This window comes from Moschus berezovskii, chromosome 2 (assembly GCF_049115385.1).
Source record: "Moschus berezovskii isolate FMDL1 chromosome 2, NW_MosBer_1.0, whole genome shotgun sequence".
Classification (NCBI taxonomy): Eukaryota; Metazoa; Chordata; class Mammalia; order Artiodactyla; family Moschidae; genus Moschus; species Moschus berezovskii.
The window spans coordinates 122,391,269-122,406,497 of NC_142461.1; the positions used below are offsets into that span (position 1 = coordinate 122,391,269).

The 15,229-nt window shown below is 35.6% G+C and overlaps 1 protein-coding gene across 3 annotated transcripts in view; it reads right to left on the reverse strand.

Annotated features, from left to right (window-relative positions):
- CWC22 (CWC22 spliceosome associated protein) overlaps positions 1-15,229 on the reverse strand; it is a 75,648-nt gene that overhangs the window by 37,617 nt on the left and 22,802 nt on the right. For all 3 annotated transcript variants that reach the window (XM_088830655.1, XM_088830640.1, XM_088830645.1), the window contains exons 3-8: positions 13,237-13,304; positions 11,337-11,447; positions 8,608-8,844; positions 3,733-3,861; positions 1,209-1,377; positions 883-936 (exon numbers count right to left, since the gene is read on the reverse strand). In XM_088830655.1, coding sequence (XP_088686781.1) covers positions 883-936; positions 1,209-1,377; positions 3,733-3,861; positions 8,608-8,844; positions 11,337-11,447; positions 13,237-13,304 — 768 coding nt within the window. The remainder of the gene's footprint in view (positions 1-882; positions 937-1,208; positions 1,378-3,732; positions 3,862-8,607; positions 8,845-11,336; positions 11,448-13,236; positions 13,305-15,229) is intronic.

The window sequence follows — 15,229 nt, forward strand, 5'->3', positions numbered from 1 at the left end:
TGTGAGTATGGACAAGAGCAATTTTACTGTTTTCATTTTTAAAATGTGGCTCAGCTGGTAAAGAATCCACCTGCAATGCAAGAGACCTGGGTTCAATCCCTGGGTTGCGAAGATCCCCTGGAGAAGGGAAAGGCTACCCACTCCAGTATTCTGGCCTGGAGAATTCCATGGACTGTACAGTCCACGGGATCGCAGAGTCAGAAAAGACTGAGCAACTTTCACTTTCCCCTGGAGAAGAGAATGGCAACCCACTCCAATATTCTTGCCTGGAGAATCCCAGGGAAAGAGGAGCCTGGCGGGCTACAGTCCATGGGGTTGCAAAGAGTCAGACAGGAGTGAGTGAGTGACACAGAACCTAACTTAACATAACAAACCCAAACTCTCGAGCAGCGATAAAGAAACAAACACAAAAACTAAGTAATAAAATGATAAATGTCTGCACTGAAAACAGATTAAAATTATTTAGTACACAATATTTGATGATTCTAAGAATATATGAATATATACATATACCATGTAGTTATACATATGAATATACACATATATATGCAGTTGTGGGGAATAGCATTTTTTAAAGAATATCAGCTGTGAGGTTTCCTTGAACACTAGGTACAGAGAAAAGAAAAGAAATAGCAACTTTTAAAATAAAAACACATTATAGTCTTTGAAGGAAAAATATGCAGTTAAATAACCATGTAGAGTATTAAGAGTTTGATTAATTTACTAACACTTGTCCTGGGTTCCTCTTTACATTAAAAAATGCATTTATTATAGTTCTAAAATTAAAATATCATTCAAGATACTTTTCTGAAGGACTGTAAGTCAAAACAAAGACGGTCTAATGCCACTGAATGGCACCAAATTTTGAAAATAATTACTTACCACATTTTGATTAATAAGATGTGCTACAAATTTTGAAGCTGTCAGACAAAGTGGCTGAAAAGGGAAATTAGAGACAAAGTTAAATCTATAAACTAAAATCAATTTTCATTTGTCTATAGTCTACAGTTTACTTACACACTCTACTTAAAATATGTAACATGCAAAGTAATTTTAAAGTGTTAAAGAAAATTAGTATATGTTAAAACATGCCTTTTCTGGATCAATAGAAATCAACATCGCTTACTAAGGTTCATACTTAATTACTACGATTGATACAGTTGATTAGTCTGTTATCTGTAGCAGTCTTACAAGTCCATTACATATACCTTATCATTTCTCCGATAGCCTTTTCGAAAATTAAGAATTAATCTTTTGAGGATTAACTCTCCAATTTGTGGAAATTTTGAGTTGATAATTGCCACTAATGCTGCATAAACATGGGTGAAGATTGGCGAAGCACTCTGTGCTTGCAAAACAGATCTGGATAGCAGGCCTCTGGTTAAAAGAGAAAAGAAAAGGAGTCAACAATACTCACTGATTTCATCAGAAGAAAAAAAATTCACCTAAAATCCAGCTATATTTAATTCAGTTCAGTTCAGTCGCTCAGTCGTGTCCGACTCTTTGCGACCCCATGAATCATAGCATAGAAGGCCTCCCTGTCCATCACCAACTCCCGGAATTCACTCAAACTCATGTCCATCGAGTTGGTGATGCCATCCAGCCATCTCATTCTCTGTTGTCCCCGTCTCCTCCTGCTCCCAATCCCTCCCAGCATCAGAGTCTTCCAGTGAGTCAATTCTTCGCATGAGGTGGCCAAAGTATTGCAGTTTCAGCTTCAACATCAGTCCTTCCAATGACCACCCAGGACTGGTCTCCTTTAGGATGGACTGGTTGGATCTCCTTGCAATCCAAGGGATTCTCAAGAGTCTTCTCCAGCACCACAGTTCAAAAGCATCAATTCTTCAGCGATCAGCTTTCTTCACAGTCCAACTCTCACATCCATACATGACCACTGGAAAAACCATAGCCTTGACTAGATGGACCTAGGTTGGCAAAGTAATATCTCTGCTTTTTAAAATGCTATCTAGGTTGGTCATAACTTTCCTTCCAAGGAGTAAGCGTCTTTTAATTTCATGGCTGCAATGACCATCTGCAGTGATTTTGGAGCCCCCCAAAATAAAGTCTGACACTGTTTCCACTGTTTCCCCATCTATTTCCCATGAAGTGATGGGACCAGATGCCATGATCTTAGTTTCCTGAATATTGACCTTTAAGCCAACTTTTTCACTCTCCTCTTTCCCTTTCATCAAGAGGCTTTTGAGTTCCTCTTCACTTTCTGCCATAAGGGTGGTGTCATCTGCCTATCTGAGGTTACTGATATTTCTCCCGGCAATCTTGATTCCAGCTATATTACTTCTCTGTAAATCATCATTAAAGCTAAATCAGAACTAAATTTTCACTACCCTTATCTAGAGGAAGAAATTGTCTTACTAATAAATTAAAACTGACTTTGAGGAAATAAAATTTCAATCTGCACTTATATAAAATAGATTTAATATAATTTTTTTCAAAAATTTTTCTATCTAAATATAAATCTTTTCCAGTTGCTGTTCATTACATCTATTCATGAATTTAAGTTCTTAACTTCTTATATTAATACACTTTACATTATCAAAAGTGAAGGGAGAAAAGACCTGCTTCAAAAGTACTGAACTTTGACTTAAAGTAAAATTTAAACTATGAGTCCATCATTCATATAAATTAATTCTGTGATTAAAGACAAATCTGGGTGGCTTCCATCTAAAAGATAGGCTTAAATCTATTGTTCATGAAAATAATAGTGAAAACAATATTCCTAAGAGAGATAAAGACGTACGTAAGCACTGCAGAAATAATGCTCAAACAAGGACAGGAATATAAAAGGTCCTGCCTTCTAACTCATTCTGAAATGGACATGTTTCTTTCAGTGTATACATTTGATAAGAAGAGAGATACAAAATGAGCTAACTGAAGAGTTATTTTTAGCAATGTAATAACCAATAATTATTCCATTGTCAAAAAGCAGAAAAACGATGTCTTCATAGTTATCAGGTTTAGGTATGACATCTGAATCACTAGAGCAGAAAACGAAAAAAGAGAACTCAGCTTATAAACTGTAACATCTTAAACTACCCTTGTAACTTCTTTGAGTCTGCTTCGTTCTGAATAAAATGAGTGCTTTCCTGCGGCTGTCCCCCGGTCACCTTACTAAGCCCCACAATGTGCCACACCTTACTTTATAAATATATAACCCCAAAGTTTTGCGCTGATGATTTAGGTCATATGGGAAAATAGTCCTCAGATTTTAAAATAAATAGAACATAGAATATTTCTATTTCCTGATGAGTTAAAATATCACAACTACTTAAAAACCACACAGAAAATGGTTGCTATTCCCTTCTGCTCTTCTTAAATTTATTATTTATCTTTCTCATTTCTTTCACATTCCCACTTTGCTTTCATTAGAAATTAAACTGGTATGAGGAGCACTTTGTGTATATATAAAGAAATTAAATATTTATTTTTCTTCATGAGTTTAAATTATTGGAAGTATTCAGTCAATAAATAACTGTGCCAAAATCATTATGTGACATCAAAGCTTCTCAAACAGTAAAAACTCCACACAAGCTCTAACAGTTGAGTATAAGTTATTTGTTAGTGGCTTACATATTTATAACAACTGCATTTTAAATACTCCTTGAAATTTTCTTTGAAATGAAGTAGCATAATAAATGATTATTCTTCATGTAGATATTATTTTCCATTGAAAAAGTGCTATGAAATACTACAAATAAAACAGCCAATGCTTACCTTCCTCTAACTATATTTTCTTGAAGAAGTTCTTGAATAATAATTCCGATATTAGAAATGTTGACTTTGTTGATCAGGCCATTGATAGATTTCTTCAGGGCTTCCCAGCTCATCCTCTGGTATGCTAAGCTAAAAAGAATTGATTTTAATAAAGATGAAAACTCAGTCAACAATTACAGTAACAAGAGGTTATAAGAACACAAAAAATATTTAGTGTTCCTTTATTTTCAAAATAATTTTCACAAAATGACCCAAAAGAACAATAAAATATATGACCACGTGGATATCTAGATTATACCTAAACAATATCTTATTCTCCATGCATGTGATACTCATGTATAAATTCCTTTTAATAACATAATAAAATAATACAAGGATATGTAAGGACAACTTTGTTCTTATGTCCATGTATGTGTATGTTAGTTGCTTGGTGGTATCCAACTCTTTGCAACCCCACAGACTGTAGCCCACAAGGCCCTTCCGTCCATGGGATTCTCCAGGCAAGAACACTGGAGTGGGTTGACATTTCCTTCTCCAAAAGGAACTATAAAGTGAAGTCGCTCAGTCCTGTCCGACTCTTTGCGACCCCATGGACTGTAGCCTACCAAGATCCTCCATTCATGGAATTTTCCAGGCAAGAGTACTGGAATGGGTTTCCATTTCCTTCTCCAGTCCATATATATTGCAATTTATAACATTTATTAGTTAGATTCAATACATGCTTATAACAATTTACTAAACTTGCCTTTAAAGGAAATGTTTTAAAGTAAAAGCAATTATTCTTTATTTAAATTACAATATATAATACCTAAATATAAGCTGTAAAAAGGAAATTTGGTATTATGTTCCTTCTCATAAAAGCATGACAGAAGAAAAAAATTAAGTTTTAAACCATAAAGAAAAGTATTAATTATAGAAAAAGGGAAAGTCATACAAAATCATGGAACTGAAAGACTGTACTAAGTATATTCACGTCAGTGTATGGCAAAACCAACCAATATAATATTGTAAAGTAGTTAGCCTCCAATAAAAAAAATAAAAATAAAGAACATCTCTATATTTAAGCAGTAGTCCCACAGGCTTATTAACTGAATGCTAGATGGCTGCACTGTATTTTTTTTTAGCTTAGAGCATAGGTAAATTATTTAGTCTAAATGGGTTTCTTTAGGTTGAACTTGGTAATATCTAAGGTCTTTTAAAGCTCAAATTCTAAATTTTTTATAATTATTTCTCTGTGGAATATGATTTCAGGTGCAAAAAGTCTCAACTTTTCCTTATATTTCTCTGGCAGTCTGGTGAAGGTGATGAACTTCTTAGAATAATGTATATAAATATATAGGATAACAAAGGATACCAATCATATTGAAATAGAGCTTTCAAAGCATGAAAAGAACACAAGTTTGATATAGTATTCTATGTGCTTCTTAACACATTATATAGCAAGAAGTGGTAGTAGGCATGATAGCATCTTTAATTCACAAGTAGCATAAATGGTATTTTGAGGTATTTGTAACAAATAGTCTGTTAATACTATGGTTTGCTGCCTACTTCCTGATAGAAATGTTAAACTACATCAATTTAAAAAGATGCATTTTTTTCCAATTCACATTCACGGACTGCCTGAATTTTATCCAATGACCCCTTGAAAGTCTATAGGTTAAGATTCCCTGTTTTGACCCCTCCTACACTGTTGATGGGAATGTAAACTGGAGCAGCCACTATAGAGAACAGCATGGAGGTTCCTTAAATAGAATTACCATATGATCCAGCAAGCCTACTTCTGGACATACATGCAGAAAAGATAAAAACTCTAATTTGAAAAGATACATGTACCCCAATGTTCACAGTGGCACTATTTATTAACACAATAGTTAAGATATGGAAGCAACTTAAGTGTCTATCAACAGATGAACATATAAAAAAGATGTAGTATGTCTACACCATGGAATATTACTCATCCATAAAAAAGAACGGAATATTGCCATTTGCAGCAACATCATGAACCAAGAGATTATTATGCTGTGAAGTAAGTCAGAGAAAGACAAATATTCTATCGCTTACACATGAAATATAAAAAAATAATACAAATAAACTTATCTACAAAACAGAAACAGATTCACAGATACAGAAAACAAATCTATGGTTACCAAGTGGAAAGCAAGGGAGGGATAAATTAGGATTATGGGATTAACTGATACACATAAAGTAAACAACAAGAATTTACTTCGTAGCACAGGGAACTATATTCAATATTTTATAATACATAAAAGAAAATAATCTGAAAAAAGAATATGTAACTTGGTCACTTTGCTATATACCTGAAACTAACACAATATTATAAATTAACTATGGTGGTGGTGGTTTAGTCGCTAAACTGTGTCTGGCTCTTACGACCCCATGTCTGTAGCCTGCCAGGCTCTTCTGTCCATGGGATTCTCCAGGCAAGAATACTGGAGTGGGTTGCCATTTTCTTTTCCAGGGGATCTTCCCAACCCAGCGATCAAACCTGGATCTCCTGCATTGCAGGTAGACTCTTTATCAACTGAGCTATAAGGGAAGTCCCAAAATACCTTAATGAAATTAAAAAAAAAAAAAAAAAAAAAACACTCCTTTTAGAGTGCTGCTCCTGCTAAGTCACTTCAGTCATGTCCGACTCTGTGCGACCCCATAGATGGAAGCCCACCAGGCTCCCCCGTCCCTGGGTTTCTCCAGGCAAGAACACTGCAGTGGGTTGCCATTTCCTTCTAGAGTGCTATACCAGGTATATCAAGGAGGTGGTGGTAAGAGCTGTCTACACTGGTGAGGAACCGCATTTTATCACTGGCACTGTCATCAGTAAACACTGAAGATAAAAAGCAGAATGCAGTTAATTTCATTACTGTTTTTTCTAAATTCTCTATAGATTGCACATTCCCTTTCTGCCTGCATCTGCGGTGGAACTCCTCCTGCCCTCAACCCAATCCTTTGGTATGCTACTATATAGAGTAGTAAGATTTATGGATTAACAACTAGCCTGAGCAATAAGATACTGATGATACATAATCACAAACTCTTCCATTACACTTTGGTCAACAGACAATCATCAAATACAACTGCACTTCTTAATTAGGAAACCTACAATTAACCTGATTTAGTATCTACTGAGGAAAGAATACACTTCTATTTCTGTCTCCTTTATAGACTATAGGCAGAGTTCAACTGTATATGAAATAATCTTCTAAGAATCTGCTTAAAATTGCATATATTATGGATTCTGCCCACATTACAAAGACTCGGAGATTAACGACAATGCTTTCAATCTTTTACAGTTAGGATTGCTTTGAATGGGGTCAGAGACAGTAAATATTTTTCACGAATACTTCCACTACTGCCTCCTATAACAGCAGCATTCCTGCATGATCATGAAGCTCCCAAAAACCACACAAGTAACTTCCAAATCCCTTCTCTACATAACACTGCGTGCATCACTACCAAGTGCTAGTCTATGAAACACAAAGAAAAACTTACTGTTTTAATGTCATTTAAATGTCCCCTTCTAGCTCATAAATTTTTTATACTTTATTTCAAATACTTATAACTTATTTTATAAAACTGACATTTCTACCTCAAGCTAATTTTTACAAGTTTATATTTCATTTATATAAGGTTCTCAAGTACTCTCAAGCTGCCATGAAAATACACAAGAAAGATATAGAAGACTTTCTTGACTCATCTGGAATCTGTTTTTCTTATAAGTATACCTACCTTCTAACCCAATCTTTTTCTTGACTACCTGGCAACTGAGTGATCATTTCAATCTTAGGCCATAGTTTTCCTAGTTATTACCTCATTTCACTAGAGAAAAAGGCCTTGAAAACAGCTGCACTTTTCTACATAGTTTCTCATCATTTCAATTATTTTGAAAAGGGAAGGAAAGATACTTAAAGAGAGAATGGGCACATATGAATTTTGACTATTTGCCTCAGTGTGGCAAAAAACTATAAGATGTTATAGTCTAAAAAAAGTAGGGAGAAAACTGTCAACTGCTTCACAGGTGAGTACAAGGGTTGACAAACTACACCCAAGAGCCAAATTTAGCCTATAGCCTGTTTTTGCAAATAAAGCTTTATTGGAACACAGCCATTCTCATTTGTGTACATGTTTTATCTATGGCTATATTCAATATAATAGTGAAGCATGCATCCTCAAGTTACGTCCAGCTCTTTGAGATCCCATGAACTGTAGCCCGCCAGGCTCCTCTGTCCTTAGCATTTCCCAGACAAGAATACTAGAGTGGGTTGCCCTTTCCTCCTCCAGGAAATCTTCCTGACCCGGCGACTGAACCCATGTCTCTTACATCTCCTGCATTGGCAGGTAGATTCTTTACCACTGTGCCACCTGGGAAGCACTATAACGGTGAAGGCGGGTAGCTACAACAGACAGGATAATGCACAAAGCCTAAAATATTTACTGTCTGTACTTTTACAGAAAAAGTTTGCCGACTCCTGGTTTGGTATAACTAGAAAGATCCATTTTACTTCTAAAATATCAATAGTACTCTTGATTATCAATGAAAAATGGACACCACTAATAAGCATCCAACTACAAAAGGAATGGTTTGTAAACAGTAAAAGAAAAAAAAAGATAAGTGACCTTTCCTCAGACTTTTCCACTCATTCATGCAAAAAGTAAAGACGTTAAGAGCTACCGTCAGGGAAAATATTAAGCAGAGCTCCAATGGAGCTTCTGAAGGCAGGAAGGAAAGAAGCGTAATTTGAGGTCTCTATCATTATGGACTCTGCATGTAAATTCTCAACAGTCAAGGTTAATTGGAACACAGACCACTTTTTTCAGTCAGAGTGTCACCGCCTTATATACTCAGTGATATTTACATGCCTGTTTTTATCTGTAATCTGTTCCTGCATCATTCTGAGTTTTGCAGGAGGAATATACGCTCCACCAGTGCGAGTAAGAAGAGGATCCAGCTCCTCTTTCTTCTTCTTCGCAGTAGGTTCATCCTGAGCAGAACTCTGGGTTACGGATGGTTCTGGGCTTCTTCTCCCAGGAGATGGTGACTTCCGGGACCTTTTCCGATCCACGTCTCTTTCTCTGCGTTTCTCTCGGTCTCTACTTCTGGAATACATTTTTTTGACGGAGAAAAGATGATACAAAATACATTCTTAAATGAACTGCATAACAAGAGGCCACAGATTCAGATAAGGGAAAAGGGGTTTGGTAGTGCTTCACAGAGAAAATGTAACTTAAACTAGGTCATCAAGGCTTGGGAGGATTTACAGTGGGGACAAGGTGGCAAGGGGGCAGGGGGAAGGGAGGATGTCATTCTGCAACTAGTAGAAGATAAAATACTACTAAAAAACTGAGCAAGTTTATTTAGGCCAGAATAAGTAGAAACAATAAAGAATAATGTATAACAGCAGTTGGAAAGATGAGTTCGAGTCAGACTATGAAATCTTAAAAGACAAGCAACAGACTTAAGTTTTTTATCCTGCAAGTGATAAGAAATCATTAATAATTTCTGAGTGGGATAGTAACATGAAAATAGTGTTTTCCAAAGACAAATTGGCCTGTGATGTATGTGATAAGTTGTATAAAGGATAAACCAGAGTTAATCTCCAATAATAACAATTTAGGAGTGAGACTGTTATCATAAATTATAATTTGAAATTGTTTCCTGATAGAACTGGCAATTTATTATAAATCTCAAAATATCAGAAGCTTCTGATTATTTTAGACAATGTGAAACAATAAACCATTTTCTAGCCACAAAAACTCTTCCCTTCCAGTGCAGGTGACTATCCTTTGTAAAATGATTATTTAATGTTTTCAAACTACCAAGAAATAGCAAGGAAGAATGAATCTCTGCTTTCTGCTCTCTTTCCCCAGTGAGAGTTTGTCCACCTGGCTGCTTTCTACATACATCTGCCTAGAAACTCAGATTATTCTGCTCATGCTTTGTGCAACCATGAGTTATATGAATAACTATCACTATACTACTAGGAAAGCACTTAATAGATTTTACCTAAATCTAGAGGGTATATTTGAAATAATATGTCTTAATACATGGAAAAGAGTGCTTCTAGTCACCTACCCAGGTAGCTGTGGAGAAACTGTTTTCCAACTGAAGCACAAAGAGACCTGAGTGACTGCCCCATGAAGACACAGTCTGTACCTACCAACACAATGTGAAGAGTGGTAGCGGGGAAAGTGGTTCCAAATAGAAACCCCAGTTAGTCAAAGGCAGGTGCTCTGAAATCTAGCCACTGCTTTGTAGCTGAGTTGAACATTTTATATCTATAGAAAAAAGCAACTCATTTTATATCTATTCTCTGTACAGAATAGCTACAGGAGGAATTTACTGACACTGGTTATGATTCTTCTGAGAAACACCAGGTAAGACTGCTTGTTGGCTGGTAAAATTGTGTCCGTATACAATTATAGTGTTTCTCCTTCAGAGTGCAGAAGTAATAGCCTTCTGAGTCTAAACAGAAATATTTCTCTTCAAGTGTTTCTGTACTGTTAGCCTTTATAGTCTACATAATAAACAATGTGCTTACTTCACAGTGTGTGTGGATCAAATCAAACTTTGCATACATACACTGGACTAGACAAGGAATTATAGTGAAGTAATACAGTCAGGCGTACGGATATAAACATGGGCTCTGGAGTCAGAATTGAGCTCAAATCTCAGTTTCATTATCTACTAGACAGGTAACAGCAACCTGAGGTAACAATCAGTTCTAAACACCTTCCTTATATGTAAATTATGAGATATAGTATCTAGTATATAAGAGTTTTGACAGCATTTGAGAAGGCATGAGAATGCCTAGTTCACCAATTATGGTGGTAGCAGTTGCTCTTATTAATAAGTGTCATTAGTGTGACAGCAGATAAACCTGTCTTTTGGAGGTTAATGTAATCTGACATTTATAAGGACAGGTTACATGTTAGAAAGTTAGCAGTGAAAAGGAAATTTTGGCTGCAGATATCAAATAATGTGCTTGGTTCCAAACTATGGAGAAATCTGATTAAAATTCTAGTGGTATAGTCCAGGTAGTCATGGAATAGATGGTATGAGAGAGACATCAAAAAGGATACAGAACTATGTGAACAACAGAACATGGTAGGCAAGTTTTGGAAACCAGATGACTAATAAAGTGGGCAGTCAAGTTCTCTAACTCAAGTAAGAATAATTTATACTTAGAAAATGGTAACTTCATTCTCAATGTCCCTCTGCCATTATGTAAATTAAGATCACTCAATATCATAAATGATTTTCATTCAGTAAACAGTCTCAGAAACTCATACAAGCCAATTCCTCATATAGCACAGTATAATGAATAAAAGCTTGAGACCTAGAGTCAGACAGACGAGGACTTGTCACTGACACACTTTTAAAACATGAACAAATGACTTAACTTCTCTAAGCTTCATTTCCTTCATTATAAAAGTCATATATTTATTGCAATAAGAAGTTAATTCACATTAAGTCCTTATTCAAAAGCCTGGTACCTAAAAACATCCACTTAATGCTAGCTGTGATTATTATTATGCATAAAGAAAATTTAAACAAGTATGCTTCTATAGTTAAAATATCCAATACTAACCGTGACTCCATGCTACTATCATAAGAACGTTCTCTCCTTGAACGCTCATAGTCTGACCTGCTGGAATCAAGGTAACCTCTATCCCGAGGAGATCTTTCTTGTTCTATGTATCTAATACATAAAATAAGAAAACCAAAGTTACAAGCTGAAAACAATGATACACTTAGAAAAGTCATATACTGGTAATGGTGATGTAACTCTATGACTATACAAAGTCCTATCAAGTGGATCTTAACAAACAGATTATGTTGTTGACATCTGTTCATTTAGTCATGATTGTAAAAGCTTTCTGCTGGTATGCAAAAAAACAACTCCTGGAATTCACTTAACCAAGCTCGACATCCTGGGCATACTGTCCTTAGTAGAAGATACATATTTGCATATCATAGTTTGGCGGGGACAAAGCTATCCTCCTGCTATCTATAGCTGGCTCATTTTATCAAAGTACTGAACACTGTCATTGGTTGTCCTCCACTGGTTGTCAACCACTAGTGTCATTGGTTGGCCTCCATAAAATCCACTTATTCCACTCCAAAAGGTTATTTTTATCAGCTCCTATTCTTAAAATCATATTATTAGATATCTGTGAGAATGGACCGAATGATCAGCAAACAGGGATAGTTAGTATAAGATCTGCCTTTTGAATCTCAGAAGTCACTAAAATCAGAGAACCTTAAGAGAAGTTAATATATACACACATGATAAATATACACAGTAACATAATCTATGTTTCATACGCATATCTACAATTTATTTGCATACGCACATATGTGTATGTCTATAGAGAGATTTTCTAAAAAATATATATAGGGAGGAGGTGATCCATCGAAGACAAAAAGTAGATGCAGAACATAGTAATTAACCTGTTGTGTATAAAACAAAGGTTTTTTGAGACAGGAGAATGGAATATGAACAAAGTACACAGGGAATAAGAGATCAGACAACTGAAAGAAAATTTAAAGGATGCTTCTCCTTTCATAAATTCTTTTTCAAGGTTATAGCTTCAGTTCAGTTCAGTCGCTCAGTCATGTCCAACTTTTTGCGACCCCATGAATCACAGCACACCAGGCCTCCCTGTCCATCACCAACTCCCGGAGTTCACTCAAACTCATGACCATTGAGTCGGTGATGCCATCCAGCCATCTCACTCTCTGTCATCCCCGTCTCCTCCCACCCCCAATCCCTCCTAGCATCAGACTCTTCTCCACTTAATAAGTGAAATAACTGAAGTCATATTATGAAGGCATGATGAACATTAATGGTAACATTTCTGGGCCTTTGAACCTTATGCAATTATGGTATGATACATATAAAAACATTTTGAAAACTATGAAGAGCCATGTAAATATAAAGGATTAGTATCAACAGTAAAAGCACTTCAAAATAATGTGATTTCAACTAAACTTTCCATTTTATAAACTTCTATGCGACGAGTTGACTCACTGGAAAAGACTGATGCTGGGAAAGGTTGGGGGCGGGAGGAGAAGGGGACGACCGAGAATGAGATGGCTGGATGGCATCACCAACTCTGTGGACATGAGTTTGAGTGAACTCCGGGAGTTGGTGATGGACAGGGAGGCCTGGCGTGCTGTGATTCATGGGGTCACGGAGAGTCAGACACGACTGAGCGACTGAACTGAACTAAACTGATGCAGTATCTGACATATTAAAATTATTCTCCTTCACCTAAAAAATTTCATAAAAATCTAGAATTATTTACTAGAAATTCCTAGAATACTCATTCAAGGATGATCCTTTCTCAACCCCACTCAAGTAATATTGCCTGTAAAACCATCAAAAAAAGTTAGTAAACCTAAAATGAGAAATCTAAGAGTTAAATAACTTCTTAAACTCGTCATTAAAAATTTAAATGGTATTTAGAACACATAAAATTGTTTACCTGTCTTCTGGAGAGGAGGTCCTTTGATATGAATTATAATTTTCCCTTCTGTCATGACCAGAAGAATGCTTTCAATGGAAAAAAAAGAGAGGGAAGGGAAATTTTAAAATTCTGTTCAAAAAACATACAGACAATGACATATATATCTTGGAAAACTGGAATTAACATAAAAATAATTTATACTACCTAAATCGTATATAAGATAAAACAAAATTTTCAGGCCATCCCAGGTAAATGCCTGTTGCAGTTATCTGTTTACTATAGATCAAATACTGTCTTTAAACAACAACAAAAAAACCTCAAGGTATAACAGAAGAAAATAATTCTCAAATTTTCGATGCCACTTAGTTAATATTTTATTCCTATGTAATGAGAATCAGATAGTAAAAAAGCTGCCTGCAATGCAGGAGACCCAGGTTCAATCCCTGGGTTGGGAAAATCCCCTGAAGAAGGGAATGGCTACCCACTGCAGTATTCTTGTCTGGAGAATTCCATGGACAGAGGAGCCTGGCAGGCTACATACAGTCCACAGTTTGCAAAGAGTCAGACAAAGTGAGCTACTAACACTTTCACTTTCAATAAGATTTAAATTTATAGAACACCATTTTTATAAAGGCCTTTCCTGGTGAAAACCACGACCAAAGGCTGGAGGTTTTCTTGCAAGAACTCACTTCTGTGGTTATGCCCAAGTCTTTTATAACGTGGCACATATGTTCTTATCTCCTTTGGCTTAAGAAAACCACATTAGTCCAGGTTACCAAATCTGGACAAAACAGAAGAAACTAACATATTTATGAAAATTCATTTTTATTTTCAGCAAACATTATTTAAGTATTTGATATGGCATGTATGACACTATGGTAGGCTATAAAGATTTAAAAAATATGACTTGTAAAATATAGCTCCTAAGCCAATCCTTTGAAAAATAACATACAAAAAATAACTTCAGTGTAATATGAGACTGAAGATACACGTCACAATGAGAGAGAGATATGAATCATCCAGTTTAAGAACATATCCTAATTTAAAAATCCAAATACATTTAAGATGCCAAAATATTTATAAACAGGTAAATTTTTAAACCACCTATAAAAATGTTCATACTGACAAGCTTCTTTTTAAGAATTAAAATGATTTTAATTAACTGAACAGATTTTAATTAACTGAAAGGAAATACAGTATGTTTTCAAAGAATATTAATCTTGAAATCTAAGAAAAAAATAACTCAAATAACGAGTAATTTGTTCCACATACTGACATGCTTGCCTCCTTAATGGGAAAAAAATACATTCAAAAATTGAAAATTACACTGCAAAGAAATGTAAACAAGCTCCAAAGTCCTCTTACAGTACTGCTGTCAGTGGTTCAGTCATGCCCAACTCTTTGACCCCACTGACTGTAGCCAAGCTTCTCTGTCCAGTCAAGAATACTGGTTGCCATTCCCTTCTGCAGTGGATCTTCCTGAGCCAGGGACTGAACCTGGGTCTCCTGCATTGCAGGTGGATTCTTTACTGTCTGAGTCATCAGGGCAGCCTCGCGCTTATGTTATGACTAATTAGCAGCAGTTTGAGTCTATTATCACAAGTAAATTAACTGCTAATACAATCTCCTTAAGTATTGAATTTTTCTAATAATCTATACTAATTAGACTAATGTATGCTGGTGAATAAACATGTGATCAAAATTTATAATTTAAGGTAGTCAGTCTGGCTATATTTTATACTGAGTGCAAACATCTTAAAATCCGGTTTCTAATATGTACAACTTTTAAAATTTTTTCACTGGGCAGCATAATTAAGTAGAATTGTTCAATATATATGACACAGGCTTCCATAAAACTTGACATCAAGATCCTAAACCAAATATGGAGCACAAGATTCATGCAATTCATGGTAACGTCAAACACAGTATTTACTTATTTTTTATAAGACATACCCCTTCCTCCAGCCAAGACACTCTGGGGGATATAAAAGATAGGAAAACCTTCAGGGAG